Genomic DNA, 20,040 nt, shown 5'->3' with positions numbered 1-20,040 from the left:
GAGAAACACTGACACGCAGGTTATTTTTAATTAAAACAAGAAAAGAGGCATGAAGAGACAGCCGGACCTTGTTCTATTGTTACAACAAGCCACCCAGGCAGCACGGGTGTGTAACTTGCATTCTCCAAGCTCACAGGCCTCTCCTTTTGTCCCAGCCTTGTCACCAGCATCTCCAAATCCAGCGCTTCCCTGGAAACACTCTCGGCTGTAATTTGGTTCCTATCAAGTTCTTGGAAAGCATGAACAGAACTGGTTTATTTTCAATGCAAAGATTCCCTCCATGCTGTCTACTCAAAACAGGCTGGAGAACTGATGGTCTCACTCTCAAAATCATCCTGTCTCCAGTGATCATCAAAGAGGGGACAAAGGACAGGATTTCTGCGCTCCAGAAAAACATGAGAAACTGTTTTCAGTCCACTGTGTCTCGAAGTGTATTTTGGACGCCACCCCAGCAGAGTGGCCACAGCACACACCCAAAAACATCCATGCACTTGACTCTGAACTCAGATCCTCTGAGTGAGCGTTCAGGAGAGAAGAAAGTGAATACCCGACCCCCTAGAGTGATGGGATCTTTAGGTGTTGAGGAAAGGCTTTATGTTTAAATAGGCTTAAGTCCCTTCCATTCTGTACAGTGGCTGCCTGACTTTCACAAGCCACACAAACACTCCACTCATCCAAAGAGCAGGGACTGGGGGAATTAAAGATGGAAAGCTCCTTCAGGACCAGGTCCCAAGACCTCGGGCTTCCTGGTTTAAGTGGACAGTATATTGAGACTGCCACTTGGGGTGTGCTTGTGGGGGATCACCACATGAATTAAGATTTGCCTTGACTGTTCAAAAGATGTATTGGCCACATTTTAATGGAACTCAAGCAAAGCAGATAAAATAAAATTTAATTCCTTTTAGGATCATAGAGGCAGAATCTATCATTTTGTAGCTGGGCTAATTAATTCAATGGCCTCTAGCCCATGGCTACTTGCCCCTTGCAATCTGGCTGATCCAAACTGAGATGAAATGTAAGTATAAAACACACCAGAACCCAAAATCCTAATACCAAGAGAACATTGTGGAGAATCTGATAGCTGTGTACATACTGAAATGGGAATGATTTGAATGGAATACATTAAATAAAATATATTGAAATTCATTGCACTTGTTTATTTTTAGCTTTTTTTTAAAATGAGGCTGTCAGAATTTTTCAAGGTCCAGACATGGCTCACAGCTTGCTGTTGGATGGTGGTGTTCGCAAAGATCATCTAGTCTCCTACCACAAACTGGTAATGAGCCCTAACGCTTCAGGCATGGCCTGCAACATGCGCTCCTCCATTAGTCAGGCAACATCATTGAGGAGACTAAAGCCTCATTCGCAGCAGCCTCGGGGGAAGATCCAGGAGAGAAAAAAGCGCAAGCCCCCAGGACAGAGAACATGATGGTGCTTCAGACTGGTTAGAACAGGAGGCCTCCAGCTTTGTGTGCCCACTCTCTCCACGGGCTGTCTGTCCTTCTCACTCATAACCCTGGAGCCCTGACAGGGGCAGTGACTCAGCCTTACAAACACTGGATCCTAACAAATCAAACATGTTTGTTAACATGAAGGAGGCCTTTTCTGCATAAGTAACTTAGAAATCGTTTCTACTGTGGTATCTGGGCAAGGGCATTTCCAAAGAGCATGTTTGTTGATCTTAAGGATGCACTATACTCAGTAATGGAATTAGCATTTTCATCTGTGTGTGTGTGTGTGTGTGTGTGTATTTTGGGGGATCACATGTGTGATGGCACACGTGGATGTCCTTCCTCTCTTTCAACCTTGCTTTTTGAGTCTGGGTCTTTTGGGCTCACTGCTGCTAGCTGATCCCCAAGCTTCCGGTAACTGCCCTATCCCTGCCTCTGTCTCCCGACGCAGGCGCACTGGGGTTATAGCACTAGTGCCTCCAGCTGTTACTCGAGCTATTTATTACACGACTTCTGGAGGCTAGGATTTGGACCTTCAGGCTTGCATGGCAAGCCCTTTATCCTCTGAGCCTTCTCCTAAACCTGAATAATTTGGGAGAAAAAGCCAAAATATATTATAATCTGGTCTCTTAAAGCAAGCTTATAACCAGACAGTTTCTGAAACAGAAAATAAGTAAATAAAACCACACTTAACGTGTCTTTGTCCAAACTGCCTTGTGCATGTTTGGACAAAACACATCTAGGTATTACAACTAAAACCTAATAAAATTCATTTGTTCAAGGCTCCCTTGAGGCTTAGCCAGTCTTTTCATTAAGTGTTTGAAGCCATAGTTGGGCTGTGTTGTGCTTATGACTTGGCTCTTGTGGCTACACGTTTACCCTGACACGGAGACAAGAAAGTCATACTTAAGAAGCCTAGAGAACAGGGAGGCCACATTTTCATGGTCATGTGCGTCCACCATGATACAGTGAATAAAGTATAACGTTTAACCAGCCAAGGCAGGCAATCCAAAATCATTTGTGCTCTCTCTCTCTCTCTCTCTCTCTCTCTCTCTCTCTCTCTCTCTCTCTCTCTCTCTCTCTCTCTCTCTGTGTGTGTGTGTGTGTGTGTGCAGGAAACTAGAGGTTAAAGCCAGGCATCTCCCTCAACCACTCATATCACTCATATTTTTATGGTAGTTTTTTGTTTTGTTGAGATGGGGGTCTCTCTATGCAGCCCCGGCTGTCTTGGAATTCACTTTGCAGAGCAAGATGAATTCACAGATATTCCCCTGACTCTGCCTTCCAAATTCTGAGATTAAAGGCAGTGATGGTGCACGACTTTAATCCCAGCACTTCGGAGGCAGAAGCAGGTGGATCGATGTGAGGCCAGCCTACTCCACACAGTGAGTTCCAGGACAGCCAGAGCTACACAAACAAACCTTGTCTCAAGGAAGGAAAAAACAAAGCATGAACCTCCATGTCAGGCTCTTTTTTTCTTTTTCTTTTTTTTTTTTTGAAACAAGATCTCTCACACTGGGATTACCAACCCTTTGCTTGGCTGACTATAACTGAACTTAACCCAGGGCTTAACCAGTTTACCAACAGAGCCCTCTCTCCAACCCCAAACGATTTGTTCTTAGTCAGGGATCACAAATTAATTTGCTGAGTTTTGTTTTGTTTTGTTTTTAATCAGATGGTATTCTGAATATAACAGAAGACTAAAGACCAGTTTGGGAGACACTTGGTTATTTTATTGCATGGATTTTACCTGAACAAAATGCACCAACCCTGTTTGGAGTGTTCCGAGTCTCGGATACTGACAGACCATCGTGTTTACACCCAGGAAGCCAAATTCAACAGTAAAATCTATGTTAAACAACATCGCCTCAAGACTGCTAACAGAATGGGAACAGAGATGGAAGGGGGAGAAACGCTTTTCAAATGGGTTAATTTGAAGCACACACAACTGTAGAATTAAAAACTGCAGCATACAAACCTGGAAATCGCGGACGGGTCAGTTAAAGTTATAATCTTCGAACTGTTACTTACTGCATATTAAAGTCTGTTTGGTTCATTTCCTTCATATTGGTGAATTGAGAATTTCAGGAAACCCATGGTTATAAAAAACGATCAATCTTGAAAAAGTATGTACAGATAAATGTAAAATCACAAACTAAGAAAGAGTCCCAACCCCACAACTTATAAAAGGGAAGCATTCCCATAGAGGGAAAGTTCCCAAGTCCCTCCCACTCGTGTTCCCAAGTCTATCATTTTCTATCTCTTATGTGTAAGTGACCTTGAAGCGGAAGAGGGAAGAAAAAACAGAGAGGTGTCTCTATGAGGCTTCCATTGTCATCGGTAACCGTTTGAACACTGTCTTTTATTTCTCTCCCAATCCACACCCAAGTCAGCAATGTTCCCAAGACATTTGAATTTAAGAGAGAAACAAAATATTTTTTTAATCAACAACAATGGAATGCCCAAGGAAAAAGCTAACAGCGGGCAACACCATGAGAAAACTATGTGGGCATTATCTGAGCTAGAGATTTCTTTTAAGAACCAAGAAGTGGTGGGATGGATGGGGCGTTACACTGCAAACCACCAGGCAGGATGCTTTCTAGACCTTTGGCTTCAGTGCCTGGCAGAGAGTGGGCTTCTCCCCCACTGCGGCGAGCAAACCCAGGGCCCCAGGCCCAGCATCTACAGCACCTCGGTGGGCAGCGGAGCAGCCCTCTTATACGTGGGCGCTCTTGGCATGCGTCGGTGAGCTGGAGCCAGACGAGTAATAGAAACGGTTTTCTCCAAAGGACTGTGCATCCCCGGAGCAGCAGACGATGACACAGCCACCCACCAGGCACATCACAGCCCCGATCCAGCCTGCATACAGCGAGTAGCCAAAGCTCACGATGGTGATCTCGCGGTGGGCACATACAGGGAACCAGATGGTGGCCACAATGGCGCAGAGAGCTGCAGAGACAGGGAGAGAGGGTGAGTGGGCACACCCATCACACACCAAGTGCACTGGTCAGGCAAGTTCACGCCACAGACACAGCCCTTTCAATCAGCTACAAAAATGCCAATACACAAAGCACTGCTCATTTGGCGACCTCTGCCCTATCGAATGAGTTGACTTACAATGGGCTATGTCCAATGGTTTTCTGGTCCTTGTTTTTCTCAACAGGTAGCAGACAAATGCCCTTGTAAAGACTCCCTTGTAAAGACTTAATATAATCGTTTAAACCCCAAACCCATGTGTTTGTTTTTACTTACACATCGTGTTACTTTTAGTTTAGGTTCCATTTGTGTGTGTGTGTGTTTGTTGCTGCTGTTTTGAGTTCTTCAGGTCAAGGCCTCCTATAATCCAGGATGAACTTGCACTCACTATCTAGCCATGTTATATAGCAAATAACCTTGAATCTCATCCCCAGAATTCTGAGGATTCAGGCATGAGCTAATACAACCAGTTTAAGGGGTACTAGAAATGGAACCTCCTGGTTTGCCAAGCATGCTCTATTAACTGAGCCTCATCCCCATCTCTACATTTATAATTCTATTATTATACTTACCTAATCATGTTAGACTTATGGATTTATGTGTCTATTGCTCACCCCATGCTCTGAGTTCTGTGAAGGCAGGGACCATGCCTTATTTATGTGTAGAAACTCAATGTTCAGCTCAGTGTCTCCTGGATGAATGAGTAAATAATCAGGCTCTTCAAAACTGAGAAACAAGATGGTATCCTTCTCAGTTTTCCACACCATTTTCTTGAGTTAGTCAATCCACATTACAAAGACCTGGACGAGTTACTCCTTTTCTCTTGTTGGAGTGAACATTGCTAGGTAGTGACAGAGGACCAGGTAAGGATCTGCATTTGTGTGGTGTCATTCATGGTCACAAAACACCAACACACAAATGGACAGTTCTTGGGGTAAAAATAGTTCATCTAGTCAAGGCTTTTAATTTTTTATTACATTTTAATTTATCTACTGCATGTGAGTATGTATATCAGTGAACAGACTTGTCAGGGTGTGTGTGTGGAGGAGAGAACAAGTTTCAGGGGTCCACCATGTCGGTACCAAGGATCGAACTCAAACTGCCAGGCTTGGAGGCCAGTGTCTCTACCTGCTGAGCCTTCTCCATAGTTCATATTTTAAAGGAATTTAAACATTTAGACTGGCTATACCAAATAGGGTAGCAACAAGCTACATGGGGTCATGTCACTTATGCCATGGAGCTAGGGAGATTGAAATTTTGGTTTGTTTTTTTTTATTTTAATGATTTTCATTCAAATGGCCACGTGTCTAATGAATATTTTTCTGGATGACACGACTTGAAACACAACAACCCATGGTTCCCTTTAGTATGTTCTGATTTCTCTCATCCACGACAGAACAGATATTTTAGTAAAAACCTGAACTTGAGATGGCCGGTTAGAGTTGCCAAGTGTGACACTAATCAGAAGAACAAGATTTCCAGTTGGCATCCTAAAAAACATGGACAAGTTCAAGATACAGTACCACACACCCGTTCAACGTGTGCCACCCGGGATGCCCTTGCTGCTTTCAATGCAGCGAGCTACTTTTCTGGTTTCTACTCAAGATTTCTAACTTACACTATCTGACCACAGAGAGGAAATGCAGTCTTTCTTTAACAACAACTGTAAACTAAGGATTCAAGTCTTATCTATTCTGAAAGATTTGAAATTATCTCATTACATTTGCCATGTGGCCTACAACAGTTCTTATTAACAATGGACTAGGTGCATCCCCTGAGCAAGATATAGATACACAATAAAAGGAGGCTGCTCCTAGTCTTAAAGAGTACACACCCAGCACCAGTAAAAGTTTTTCAGTGCACACTGACAGGATCAGGAGAAGGAGTAAGAAGTATAAGGGGGGAAAGGTCTCTTTCCCAAACAACTAATTTGAGTCAATAAAACCAGTCTGTACCACGAACAGCTAGCTGGTTTCAAAACACTGTGTGCTTCAAATTAAGTGTTATTCTTTTGGGCTACTTTGTATTTATACATAGAACACAGATGCACATTCATGCTTACACCACTCCTCACCTTTGTGAAAACTAATAACACTCAGATTCACTTTAGCTTTTATACAGTAAGACCAATCCATTTAGAGCTCCTTCATTTCCTAAGCACAGATAAAGCAGCCAGGAAGAGTCAGGCTCCGTGTTCCAGGATTGATGGCTGATTTTGCATGTATTGGAGACGTTAGACTTACTCTATGAAGCTCACTAGACAAGGGGGAAATCCTATACATCTATCTAGTGACCACATAGGGCTGGATGCGTAAGAGGGTGGACAAATAAAAGACGGATGGAGGAACGGATGCCTGCGATGGGCGGACAAACGAAAGGCAGGCTCATTTTGGTTCTGCTTTCCCATGCCTACACCCCATTCACAAATTTTAATGTGACTTTAACACAATGAGAGTCACAAGCTCACAGTTTACCTCATTAAAATCTTCCCTCTTTCATAATCCATGCAAGCCAAGGCAAATGAGCACCCGCAGCTCTTTCCTTCCCAGCAGAATTCCTGTGGCACTCAAAGAAAAGCCACATCAAAACCACTGAGAAATGACAGGCCACCACACGAGAGCGAGTTAGAGGCCGACCTGCAGTGACCTCCGGCTGAACTGGAAAAGAAAACGTTTAGACACACACGAAGGAGAATACACTCCATGTCAGCAGTAGCTTTGGACAGGTGAGGGGATGTGGGGTGCTGAGTGACCAGTAAAGTTAAAAATCACAAGTCAAATCTGGAGGAGTGGCAAAAGTGCGACCACTGTTGGCATTCCAGAGACAGAGACTCGCTAGGCCTCTTCGCGTCTCTGTACCTTCCACCCCACCTCCCAAGAAAAGGCATTTGAAATGGCCCTGATATCCGGGAAAAAATAATAGGTTTTTATGAAAAGTCTCAGTCACCCATAAGGAAAAGAAACATGAATAACCGGATGTCTCCCTTCTTTATTTATGTCAGAATCTGTTTTTAAATTAAGTCTTTAAGACAAGGCAGCAATTTCACTCTCAGATCTTATCCATCAGCAGAAGCCATCCTTAACACAGAAAGGAAGGGGGCAGGACTGCAGAGTCTGTTCAGGAAAAGAAAAACTAGCAACTAAAGGAGGCGGGGAGGAGAGAGAAGAGAGTTATGCAGACACACACCGGATTTGGCCCTCTCATAAGTTAAACCCCTTCCTTGTTAAAGAGTAATAACATTAGCCTGTATTAAGGGCAACTTTTAAATAATGCAATACAATGTGTTCTTTAGTGGACAGGACTCATCTTTGCTAAAAGTTCGTGATCTATCTTAACTAAACAAAGTATTTAGGATGACAGTTTACAAAAGGAAAATTAAAGTGTATCTTTCCATCTTTTTAGAGGTTAACTAACAGGTAGTAATATTCAGGAATTAAGTAAATAAGATAAATACAACCGCTGGGTGTTAGTGGCACACGCCTTTAATCCCAGCACTCAGGAGGCAGAGGCAGGTGGATCTCTATGAGTTCCAGGCCAGCCTGGTCTACAGAGTGAGTGCCAGGACAGACTTCAAAGCAATACAGAGAAACCCTGTCTCAAAAAACAAAAACAAAACACACACACACACACACACACACATATATATATAACTCTTAAGTATGTACACTTATTGGTGTCAACTAAAAAAGTAGCAAAAGAAAAGTAAATGTGGACCAAGGAGGCTCAGTGGATAAAAGCATTTTTTGCACAACCATGAGGACCCCAACACCCATGTGAAGATCTGGGCGTAACCACTTGTGCCTGTAACCCCAGAACTGTAGAGGACAGAAAAGGAAGGTCCCTGGAACCTGCTGACCTCTGGCCTCGCTCCAACTTGATTGAAACCTGTCTCAGGGGAATAAGGCAAAAAATGGTAGAGTACAACTAAGGCTCTCCTTATACCCTCTCAGGTGCACATCACAGACACACACACATACACTCACACACTCTCTCTCTCACACACTCACATACACGCACACACTCACACACATGCACACACACACACACACACACACATGCACACATGCACACACAGGTAAAAAAGATATGATGAAATTAAATAAAATCAATGCAGATGTGTCCAGATTTTTAGGTAACAAATGAGAGAAAACCAGAGAAAGAAGGACAACAAATGTGGACAGTCCCCAGACCCTGCATCCCCTCTTCCATGATGGGCACTTGAGTTCACGGGCTTTGCTGCACCCTCACCAGGCACCACAGGGACTTTTGAAAGCTCCATGAAATGACTTGAGTGTTCTGCCTGTAATCTCCTAGTACTCTGAGATAGTCACGAGAAACACCTAAGGCCTTGGGCGGCGGGGCAAGGAAATGTTGAAGAACGGTGGGGAGGGAACAGGCTGAGCCGCACAGGGATGATAAGTTTGAAACCCACGCACAGGATTGGGGAGCAGGGAATAAAGTAACAAGTAATAATTCTCAGTGAACTGTGGCGTTTATTTATTTGCTGTTCTTTTCCCATCTGGATCTAGAAAGGCTTGAGCTTTTCTTTTCTTTTCTTGCCTATTGTTCCCTAAAACAATGGTCATGTTCCTACACAGTGATGGTCAGGAAAGCCTAGCATTTATACCGTCATCAAGTCAGTGGAATATTCGAGTCCATTATTTTCCTGGCCAGCTTTCAACACTGACATTTTTCCTGTTGTTTTTACTGCACGCTTCACCATCTACTTTTTCCTACCGCATTCTCAAACAAGTCTCACGGTTATCTGTTAAATTTAATTTTATTCTTATTTATTGTTTGCGTATGTGTTGCTAGGGTTTGAAGCTAGTCCCAGTTGCTTCACACTATACCACAGATCCAGGCACTTGTTGATATTTTTCAAAAAAGAAAAATCCTAGAAAGGGTTCACACAGCATTTAGGGTCTCTGTTTGCTATCAGAGTCACTGCCATACTGAGAAGCCCCATCATTTCTATTACACAGAGGGATTCTTATTTAGATGAGGGTCTTGTGTGCGTGCATTAAACAATCCCAGAAGGTTTCTCCAGCTCCTCGGCCTAGATTAAGAACTTCACTTTTCCCTGTAGGAAAGCTGTAAGTACAACAAGCAGCTCATCTCACACTTGCCCACACCCTTGATTCTAGTACAATCCACCACTAACCCGAAAGTTTGCAGCTGAAACAACTTTATCCACCATAAATAAGGCCACCAGGCCCGGATGTTTAAAGGAGAGAAGAAAAGATGAAAGAAGTCCCTGAGGAAGCCAAGCACCGGTTCTTCCCTGCCCACTCCTGAGAGACATCCAGCTCAAGGGCTTTCCGCTGTGCAGCGAGAGAAGAAGGAACTTAATCAGAGCAAGGAGTCCTTCATGAAGGGAACAGTGACGGTCTCCACTGTGGGTGCCCACATTCTCGTTTCTATGGAGGACCATTTCCACTAAGTCGGGGATGCAGGTGATGTTTCCGGAAGTGCAATTTTGTGCCACTCCTCCTCAGCTCTGTGCAAGATGCACACATGATTGGGTTGGCTCTTCCTCCAGCAAACAACCATAACCATGGCAACCATGACCTACTATGTGCCAGATGGCATGCTAAATATTTCCCATGCTTCACTGCTGTTCCCACTATGCTGGGAAGGAAGCTTGGTTGTTCAAAGACAGTAGCTGCCCCAGGTGATGCTGCTGGAAGCCAGTGGAATCCTGGTTCAGGGTGGTTGGTTTGACTCCAACCGACAAGATGAAAAAACGTTAGGGTCTAGGGCCTTGTGGCTTGAAAACTGACAGGTTAGATTCCCCTCGGTCCTCCCCAGCTCTGAGCTTCTGTCGTTCTTCGAATACTGCCTCTGGCTTAGAAGACGGAGCTGGCCAGAAAGCAGGTTTTCTTTCACGCCTTCAGAAAAATAGTCAGAGATGTTCAGGGCCAGAAAGAACTGAACCGTGCTCAGTTTCCACATCAGAACCGGCTGTGACAGCTCCCCCCCAACTCCGCCTCAACTTCCTGCTCAGCAATCGTACTTCATCTGGGGCATCACAGTGACCCCCATACTTCATCTGGGGCATCACAGTGACCCCCATACTTCATCTGGGGCATCGCAGTGACCCCCATACTTCAGCAGGGGGATCACAGTGACCCCCATACTTCAGCTGGGGCATCTCAGTGACCCCCAGGACAGAGCATGGGCCCAGGACCCGCTTCTCCCCAGAGAGCGAAGAGAGAAAAACATCCCAGGCTACACACAAAGGGAGCCTTCACTGCAGCTTCTCCCACCCATCCCCGAGGGTGGGAAACAAGGCTCTTGTGGCTGGGGGTGAGAAGACATGAAGCAGATAACACCCTTGAAACAATGAGCCAGCTCCATCCAGTCAAGACAACATGAAACCGGAAGGCCAATGGAGAGCTGCTGAGAAAGAAATCTGACAGCGATCAGAAGAGGCAGCGATCAGAAGAGGCAGCGATCAGAAGGTGAGGCTAGGACTGGACTGCAATTCCTCCATCCCAGTCTCTCGGGGAGCTGATGCCGAGTGCAACCTCCTCAGGCTCAGGTTTCTTTTCACCCACAGACTGAATGGAGACAAACAGGGACTGACCCACACGCTCCTCAGTTAGCAAATGTCTTCCTATACCTAGCCACCTTCAAAAGGAGGGAAAACTAGGCCCAGTGAGACGGCCCAGTGGCCAAAGGAGCTTGCTGACAAGGCTGGGGACCTGAGCTTGTTCTCCAGGTCCCACAGGGTGGAGGGTTAGAACCAACTGACCTCTGCGCAGGCGCACACTCATAAATATAAGTTTAAAAAAAAGACAAAGAGAAGCCAGCCAGGTGGTGGTGCACACCTTTAATCCCAGCACTTGGGAGGCAGAGGCAGGTAGACTCTGAGTTCAAGGCCAGCCTGGTCTACAGAGCAAGTTCCAAAACAGCCAGGGCTACATAAACTCTGTTTCAAAAAGAAAAAAAAAATAAGAAATGCCAATTCATCTGGGAAATCTCAAACCACTCATTGCTTCGCCAAAAACTCAAAATCCAGAAACAAAACAAAAACCACAGTTTACATCTATTCAACTTGACTTGTTCCTCTCCTTGTCGCAGGCTGGTCTGCAGCTGGTGAAGCCTGCTGTCTCCCTTGGAGGTGTCTTGGAACCCTTATGTGAAAGGCAAGGAAAAAACAACATATATATATACATACATGTATGTATGTATGCATGCATGCATGCATGTGTGTATATATTTTTAAAGACGATGTGTTGATGTATTCCAGGCATCCCAATGAGTCTTCTGTATCTCAGGCTATCCTCATTCACCAAGAGGATGACCTTGAACTTCTGATCCTCCTGCCTTCACCTTGCAAGGCCTAAGAATACATGTGTGCTCCTTGCCAGCATTTATTTTTGCAGTGCAGGAGACAGGACCCTCAGCAGGGAGTCGGATCAAGCTCCTGTGTACAGATGTGATCAGCAAAACTGAATGAGCACACATTACTTCCTGAGTTTAGACTGATCCTCCCTCCAACCCATGACCTGTCACCTTCTCTTCAACTCTCTGGATCCCTGTGCTCTGGGAAACCCCTCCAGTGACTTAGGTGTCTTCCTCCCTGTATATTGCATACAAGCCATTTTAAGGTGACTTTCCCAGACTCCATACCTTGGAGTGTCTATACACACCCAAAGAAGCCATTCATTTTCTTCATCATGGTCCCTATTGCCTACCACAGTGTCCATTATACTTGATTAATGAACACTTACCAAACAAATATTGATCCATCACCTAGTGGTCTACTTCCTCCTCCCCCCACACACACACACCTTTTCCTTTATGCTCCTATTTCCCTGTCCTTTTGTTATATATTAATATTTTATTGAAGTCAGAATCGCCCTGGAAACCTCCTAAAAAATATCTTTCCTGACCTGACCTCCAGAAAGTTCCAGCTCAATTGCTCTGCTATGAAGTCTTCGAACAAGTCATTCTAAAGGGATTATACTAAGGAGCCTACACATGAAGTGACCCCCTTCCTTCTAATTTTCCTTGGGTAATCATTTCTTGTTAACCTACCAGCTCCTCTCCTAGATGTAACTTAGGGTCCTGCCTAAACTCTTCTGGAATATGATCTAAAGAGACACAGATTGTGGGTTTCCCTTGACTTCTTTTTCACATTTCTCTTGAAGTAGCAACTGAAAGGTGTGAGTTCCTTCACATTCACTAGAGTTGGGGGGCCAAAGAGAAAGCTTACCCAGCAAGATGAGGAGCACCCCCGCCAGCTGGGCTCGCCTATACTTGGCCACTCCAGGCTCGTGGCCCATTCGGATGCAGGGGAGAACCGTCAACAGCAGCAAGATGGCTGGCAGACCCAGAACTGAGGCAGCAATCATGAGGGCTCTACAAGCTTGCACATAGCCTGGGAACAAGAGAACAGAGAGCGGAGTTAGACGGGGGGGGGGGTCCTCTTACTCCTAAATCCCATCTCTCAGGGCTTCAACTCCACATTCCTCCTCCTTCTTGTCCGCTCTAAGACTTAATAAATGTCCAAGATCACCACATCTTCAACTTTTGTTTTGTTTTGTTTTTTGAGGCAGGGTTTCTCTGTATTGCTTTAGAGGCTGTCCTAGAACTCGCTCTGTAGACCAGGCTGGCCTCGAACTCACAGAGACCTGCCTGCCTCTGCCTCTGCCTCCCGAGTGCTGGGATTGAAGGTGCGAGCCACCAACGCCCGGTGTATCTTCAACTTTTAAAGGAACTTGGTGATAACAGCAGTAAGTGTGCTAGAAAAACAGAAGCAGAATAAGGGTGTAGACCACTTTGGTCACGGTGGAGCAGCCAAGCACTTACTTACATTATTGTAACACCTTGTTAAAGAGTCAGCTAGAAGCTCAAATGCTCAAAAGGTCCCCTGTGATAGCGGGTTGTTGACTCTCTCCAGTCTACTGCGACACCACCTGCCTGTGGAACCTTAGCAAGTCAGTGACTTACTGCATCTCACTTGTCTGTCTGCAGAGTGACAATAATAACAGTAATAAAGGCGCTCCGCCTCCCTAATAGAATTCCACTGGCAATAGAATCCACAGTTCAAAGAGTCTTTAGAAAATGTTCTTCGCTAAGCGCTGAAAGAATTGGCAGCAAATATTACTGACCTTGTTGATCTGTATTGATGCGATACTTTTTTTTTTCAGGACAGGAACTCACCATTGTCCATACAAGTCTCAATTTTATGATGCCCCTGCATCAGCCTCCCCAGTGCTGAGATTACAGGCACAGTGCTGCTATCTTCAGTGTACTACACGAGAGTTTGTCCTCAGTTCACACTGGGTGTGACTATGTGTAGGCTTGACTAAGGCTCCCCCTCTTCCCCTCCTCCCCAGAGGCTGCTGTCCTCACGACTCCATCCATTTAGATGGTCAAGTTCCATTTCCTGCTTTATTAATGGTGCCTGGGTATGTTTCTCCACTGGTGGTCTGTCGATGCTTAAAAGGTGTCTCTCCGCGGATCTCTGTGAGTTCGAGGCCAGGCTGGACCGATAGCCTCCAAAACAATACAGAGAAACCCTGTCTCGTAAAAACCAAAAAAAAAAAAAAAAAAAAAAAAAGTGTCTCTCCAACCCTGCGGATTCCCATAGACATCTATCTTGGTCTTCACATCCCCATAACAGATGGCATCACTATCCATGAAGGAAAATGTGAGTTGATAGAGACGTGTAAAGCAAAGGTATCCTCACTATAAAATTTCTAAGTGAGAACTTTATGAAGACACAGATTATAATACGCACAACATCATATACAATAAAGCTGAACAGATACCAGGAAATTTTCACAGATTTAAATTGACTGTTTGCTTTTACATCATTTATTGTTTCACATTGAAACATTCTTCCCACTTTAAAAAAAAGTGTTGCATTTATAAATGATGACTGTCTGTTTTGTTTCATTTGCTTAGGCAGAGGTAGAGGTAGCGACCTGAGTGAGGCTGAGTTAACGGCAAAGCCAAGAACTGACAATAACTCTTTCCCATGTACCAGGACCCCATGTCAGACCCAGCCAACCTCCCTTTTGTGCCAACGTGCAGCACCAACACCGCCCCTTAACAAGTATGCCACATGGGCTCTCTTCCAACCACTGCCCATCTCATCTTAAGGTATCAGGTATCATAGACTTGTAGATCCCAGGAGGAGCCCCAGAAAAGTCTGAAGTCCAGCCCCTCCTGGCAGCTGGGAGACGAGCCATGGCCTACACAAAGGCAGCAGTCAACTCAAACTGATGCTCTGAAATTCATGGCACAAGGCTGTCCACGTGCTACATCTCCAAGGCCATGTCTGGAAATCAAAAGTCGGAGATGGGGGAGTGAGTGTCACCACCCACACACAATGGGTAAGGTAAGGAAGCACAGAACAATTAAGCGTCTCCACAAAATATACTCCCTGCCCCCAGCATGGCCTGTGTGCTCTGAAAACGAGCCACTTGGCATTGACAACTCAGGAAATGTAATTTCAGAGGAAGGAAACAAAGGGATTTTATACATCAGTCAGAAGTCTCTACTACCATGCCCAGCTGTTAGTAGAAAATGGCATTTGCCCTTTCTAGAGCATCTCCCACTTCAAAAGGGCCTTCGTTTCTCGTCTCACTGACTCCTGCAAGCAATCTTGAAAGATAAGTGGTTGGTTTGGTTCAAATTCTTTAAAGAAGACTACTAGGGCTTAGTGAGGTTAGCAACTTGTCCCAGGTAACAGATCGTGAGTGCTGGGTCCTGGAGTCTGACCTATGTCTACCAAAGTCAGCATTAACCCACACCAGGGTTCCCTAACGCCTGGCCTTCCAAATGTCCAAATGGAGAAAGGGGTAGTGAAAGACAGGTCTGACCTGCACTGTGCGCTCCTACTATGTGGTAGAGGCAAGGTGTGGACCAGGAACAAATGCAAAGAGAACTTAAAATGTAATGGGGTGGGGGTATAGCTCAGTCTGCAGAGAGCTCACCTAACATGAACAAAGTCCCAGGTTCAATTCCCAATACCGCATCCTGGGAAGGTAAGAAGTTAGCAGCAAGTGATCTGTGTGGAGGGAGGTGAATTCCAAATGCCCTGTCTGGAAGAGATGGGGCACTTGGGCTATTGAAGGGGTGCAGGGCCTCTTGAAAGCCAAATACTCTGGAGAAGGCACAAATTCAGCTGCTCTCAGACCAATAACTTCAGGCCTGGTTTCTCCTCCTCTTAAGGACTGACTGTCTTAAATACGCACGTCATTAAAGGCCAGATGGAGCTAGGCTAGCTCACCTAGGTGACAGTAAATCCTGGGGCATGACAGATTTCTAGCAGGAATCTTTAAGTGGTGTTCACCACCTCCCAAGTTATCCAACTGGCTACAGGTTTTTAAACTGTTTCCACAGACTTTCCCATAGCACCCAAAGGGAGCTGTCCCCTCCCAACCTCCCTCACCCAGAGTTTCAGAGGTTCATCAGTCCTCCCACACACTCCCAGGACACAGCTGCAAGCCCTGGAATGACCCTCAGCACTGACCTCCTCTCTCTGGGGGCTGGCTTTTCTCAATACCCAGCAGCCTGCTTGGAGGAACTGGGGAAGGGGGTCTCTCTAACAGGGGAAGGGTGTCACTGCAGCCTGCTGTTGAGGGACCCCAGGACCTCAGGTGGTGACCAGTCAGATAAGACAGACCCTGAGACCTGAGAGAACCAACTGAAATTCACTAATCTGACCAATACAGAGAGTCCTTGAGTGTGAGCCTAACCTCGCTGGGATGCCTCTGAGTCCCATAGAAGCTCAGCCTATGCTTATTTGAGACACCGGCTTTTCCTCCTCAGATCTACAGAGTGGCAAGAATCAGAAGCCCCTCAGAGACGGCAGGGGCCATCCTTCAGTATCTTTGGTCGATTAGCTTGGGAACCTGGGATGACTAAGCAATGGGAATTAACAATAGTAAGTTCCTACCATGTTCATTAAATTCTCAAAGCCATTGACCAGTGTTACCAGTGGCCAAATTGCCTTTATTACCCCATGTTCCAAATAAAGAAACTGAGACCAACAGGTGGTTGTGTAGGGCTAATTCTCCTACAAGGTAGTATTGGAGATGTCAAAAATCTACCCAGAGGTCTCTGAGTGCCCAAACTTCTGAGAACCCATTCTAAAACCCCCATTTCTGTCCCAGCCTGCCTCTGAAAGTTGTTTGCAAGCTCAGAGTCCTTACCAGGAAGGATTAGGATGTCCACCAGGGGCTTGCAGTGGTAGAGACCAGTGGCCATGACGCAATCGGCCCACAGCCCCTTGGAGCCCAACTCGTCCATTTTTCGGCAGGTTGGGATGGTGTAGCTGCAGGTCACCACCCAGTCATTGGTAGACGTGGTGACGATGATGCCGATCCAACCCACGAAGCTCGTGACAAAGCCCACCACCTGCAGGCACGTGGCTACCATGGTGGCCCCAGCGACGTTCACCCCTCACGGACTGTGCCTCTTGAGCCGACCAGGACAGGATCTGCCCTAGGTTTGCCCTCTGCCGTCCTCGGGAGCCGCTGGCTCCGGGACACTCGAGGTGGAGCGGGAGAGGCTGCGAGAGCTGCTGCGAAGACAGGTGCGCCGGCGGGGACAGCAGCGCTGCTGGGCAGCGCGCCCCCGCCCCCTCTTTAAACTCGGTGGCCCCGGCCCGCAAGCGCCAATCCGCGACAGGCCCGGACCGAACCGGCCAATCGCGAGCCGGGCTCCGGAACGGGGTGTGGAAGGGAGCTGGGGACAGGGAGTGGGCAGCAGGCCGCCCCGCCGGGCTGGATGACGCACGGTCAGTGCTGGAAAGTAAATTAATCCCATCCCGATGGAGACCTGCAGAGTGCAAGGGGCGCGCCCCGCTCCTGTTGCGCTTACTGTGCATAGTCTCTCTTCTTGAGGCCTCTCTCTTGTCTCTGAGTTTGGGTCTTCCTCGTCAACTTCTACCCACTCCCTACACGTTCCCTCTCCCCAGCTGAAAACTCTTCCAAGGGTACCCAGTACAGTTTCTTACGACAGTTTCCTAAGGAACCGAGGGGACCAGCACTCCGATGTTATTACAGGAAAAGACTGGGAGGTGGCTTAGTGGGTGAGAGCACTTCCTGCACATGCACACGCGAGAACCTGAATCCCAATCCCCTGTGCCCAACAACAAAAACAGCCTGGTGTGTGTGTGAAAATCCTGGTGTGTGTGTGTGTGTGTGTGTGTGTAAAAAGCCTGGTGTGTGTGTAAAAAGCCTGGTGTGTGTGTGTGTGTGTGTAAAAAGCCTGGTGTGTGTGTAAAAGGCCTGGTGTGTGTGTACAAAGCCTGGTGTATGTGTAAAAAGCCTGGTGTGTGTGTAAAAGGCCTGGTGTGTGTGTACAAAGCCTGGTGTGGCCTTCAGAGACTCTCTGGGGTTAGTGGACTGCCTCCCTAGCTCCAGGGTCCGTGCTATTCTCTGTCTCAAGGGAATAAAGTAGACGGCACCAGAGCAGGACATGGAACATCCTCCTAGTGCACAGCACACATACCACACACACACACACACAAGAAACGAATACAACAATAAATTTGCTTTCCTGTCATGGCAAACCAGCTGTTAGCTCTGGTCACAACAAAGGTGACAATAGCTACACACAGTACTGTTATTAATGCTTATCATACATGTGTTTTTTTATTATAGGTCATTGAATTCTCCACACTTTGTAGTGAAAACAACTGTCAATTCCACACGGAAGAAACAACCCCCAAAAGGGTGAGTTCCTCAAGTTCACACAGCTAGGAAGGAGAAACAGAGACTCCGTGGGTGTATCTCATCACTGGCCCTGACTTTCCCCGGGAGCCCATCCTGGTTATCACTTTCTGAATGTACCTAAAGAGCTTGGTGTTCCACTTCTGATACATTAAAAGCAAGGCACTCTGCCCGGATCACGATAAATACGTTAGCTTCTACACTCCACGGAGGACACCGCCAACCCAGATTGAGTGGGAGGCGGAGGCTATCAGCCGGGCAGCCACCTTCTCTCTGCACATTCAGACAAGGCCCGTTGTGTACCCCTCGGGTGGAAGGAGGTACCAGTTAGGGATGAACCCAGGGACTTGAGCATGCCAGAGAAGTGATCTACCACTCAGTGATAGCTTTGGGCTTGCATAGTTGTAAATCTTGAAAGTGTTGGCTTCTCTTACTATATGTCCTGAAGTAGTCTTGAAAATATTCTTGATATAGTCATCTGGGCCACTTCCTGCTCACACCTTATTCTATTTAAGACGGTGAAGGATTTCAACAAACACAAAAACTTGGTGTTCAACATTCTGAACCCTCAGATACCAGATACCAACACACCATTGGTGTTGAGCTTACCACAGTCATTCCCATGCTAGAGTCTGTCACTGCACATCACCAAGTCTTCTAGGGTGACTGGCCTTGAAGAGACAGTGGACTGTCTCAGCCTGTGTGACGCGTGGGTTCTTGACTTTGGAGCGAGAACAGTAAACGAACGCTTCCTTGGTACTACTGTGGGCTCAGTGGGATAGCCCTACAGGGTGCTTTACACGGGGCTGGTACTGTTGACAATGTCAGTTACTGTTTGTGCTACAGGGCCAGGCTGCACGGTTCTATCCCTAGCTCTACTGCTACTGGCATTGCTCTGTTTTAATTATAATACTTGTATTCATTCCTTGAGAATTTCACACATGTATCTTTTTAATTACATGTTATTTACTCATTTTGTGTGTATGTATACATGTATGGAGGAGTTGCATGGCACATGTGTAGAGGTCAGAGAACAATTTGCAAGAGTCAGTTCTCCCCTTCCACAGTGTGGGTCCCAGAAATCAAATCCCAGTCTTCAGACTTGATGATGGGTGCCTTTACCTGAGCCATCGCACCAAGCCTACTTAAGGTTTCTTAGGCCTCCTCTCATTCGTAAAGTGGGGGTAAACATGGAACCTACCTTATAGTCTCTTTATGAGTATGGAAGTCACTGTACATACAGAGCTGAAAGTAATGCCTGGTACAAATACTCAATAAACCTGCTACTATATTACAATATGATGCTCAGAATTCTTGCTTTTGTATTCTTCTTTCATTCATATAAGGTGAGCATTTGCACAAACAATTTTGTGGGACTATATCTTCTTCTTGAATGAAACATCAAGTCTACAGAGTGTTTCATCATGGGGTTTATTAACCTGGATGTTATCAGATATTCTCTTACAACATCCCAAACTAGCTTTGTGCTAAGTACAATGTAAGATTTAAAAACCCCAAGCACTGCAAACTAGTTATGAAATTTATGTTCTTGGGACTCCATTAGAATTAATGTTCTACACATGACAGCTCAGTCAGAGCTGAACAATGACCTGTCTGCACACAGGTCTCACACTAGTGCAAACAGACTCTCTCCCTCCCTCCCTCCCTCCCTCCCGTCCTCCCTCCCTACACACACACATACAGAGAGAGAGGCACACACACATTTGCAAAATCAGATTTCAGAACTCAGGTACAAAGTAGTAAAATGACTTGCTAAGATGTCAAAATTTCTATCTTGGAGGACAACACCCAGGTACACATTCCTTCTAGATGAGTTCCTTCACCCACGTGACTCTCACCATCTTCACTTGGGAATGAGAAGCATTAATCTTCCTGTAGGTGTATTGTGAAGATTG

At 46.0% G+C, this 20,040-nt stretch overlaps 1 protein-coding gene across 2 annotated transcripts; it reads right to left on the bottom strand.

Moving 5' to 3' along the window:
- Positions 1-3,162: 3,162 nt before the first annotated feature.
- Cldn11 (claudin 11) lies at positions 3,163-17,020 on the bottom strand. 2 transcript variants are annotated; one of them, XM_040754580.1, is made up of 3 exons: positions 16,601-17,018; positions 12,649-12,813; positions 3,163-4,400 (listed from the first exon to the last, which is right to left on the bottom strand). In XM_040754580.1, the coding sequence occupies exons 1-3, from the start codon at positions 16,824-16,826 to the stop codon at positions 4,168-4,170; spliced, it is 624 nt and encodes a 207-aa protein (XP_040610514.1). In that variant the 5' UTR covers positions 16,827-17,018; the 3' UTR covers positions 3,163-4,167. The 2 variants fall into 2 exon arrangements, with proteins under 2 accessions (XP_040610514.1, XP_040610515.1); XM_040754581.1 differs by lacking the exon at positions 3,163-4,400 and adding an exon at positions 11,333-11,563 and having other exon boundaries at positions 16,601-17,020.
- Positions 17,021-20,040: the final 3,020 nt, after the last annotated feature.

Source organism: Mesocricetus auratus, unplaced genomic scaffold (assembly GCF_017639785.1).
Source record: "Mesocricetus auratus isolate SY011 unplaced genomic scaffold, BCM_Maur_2.0 Super-Scaffold_100011, whole genome shotgun sequence".
Classification (NCBI taxonomy): Eukaryota; Metazoa; Chordata; class Mammalia; order Rodentia; family Cricetidae; genus Mesocricetus; species Mesocricetus auratus.
Note: the sequence above shows the minus strand (reverse complement) of the source record. Positions and strands in the feature narration are given on the sequence as shown.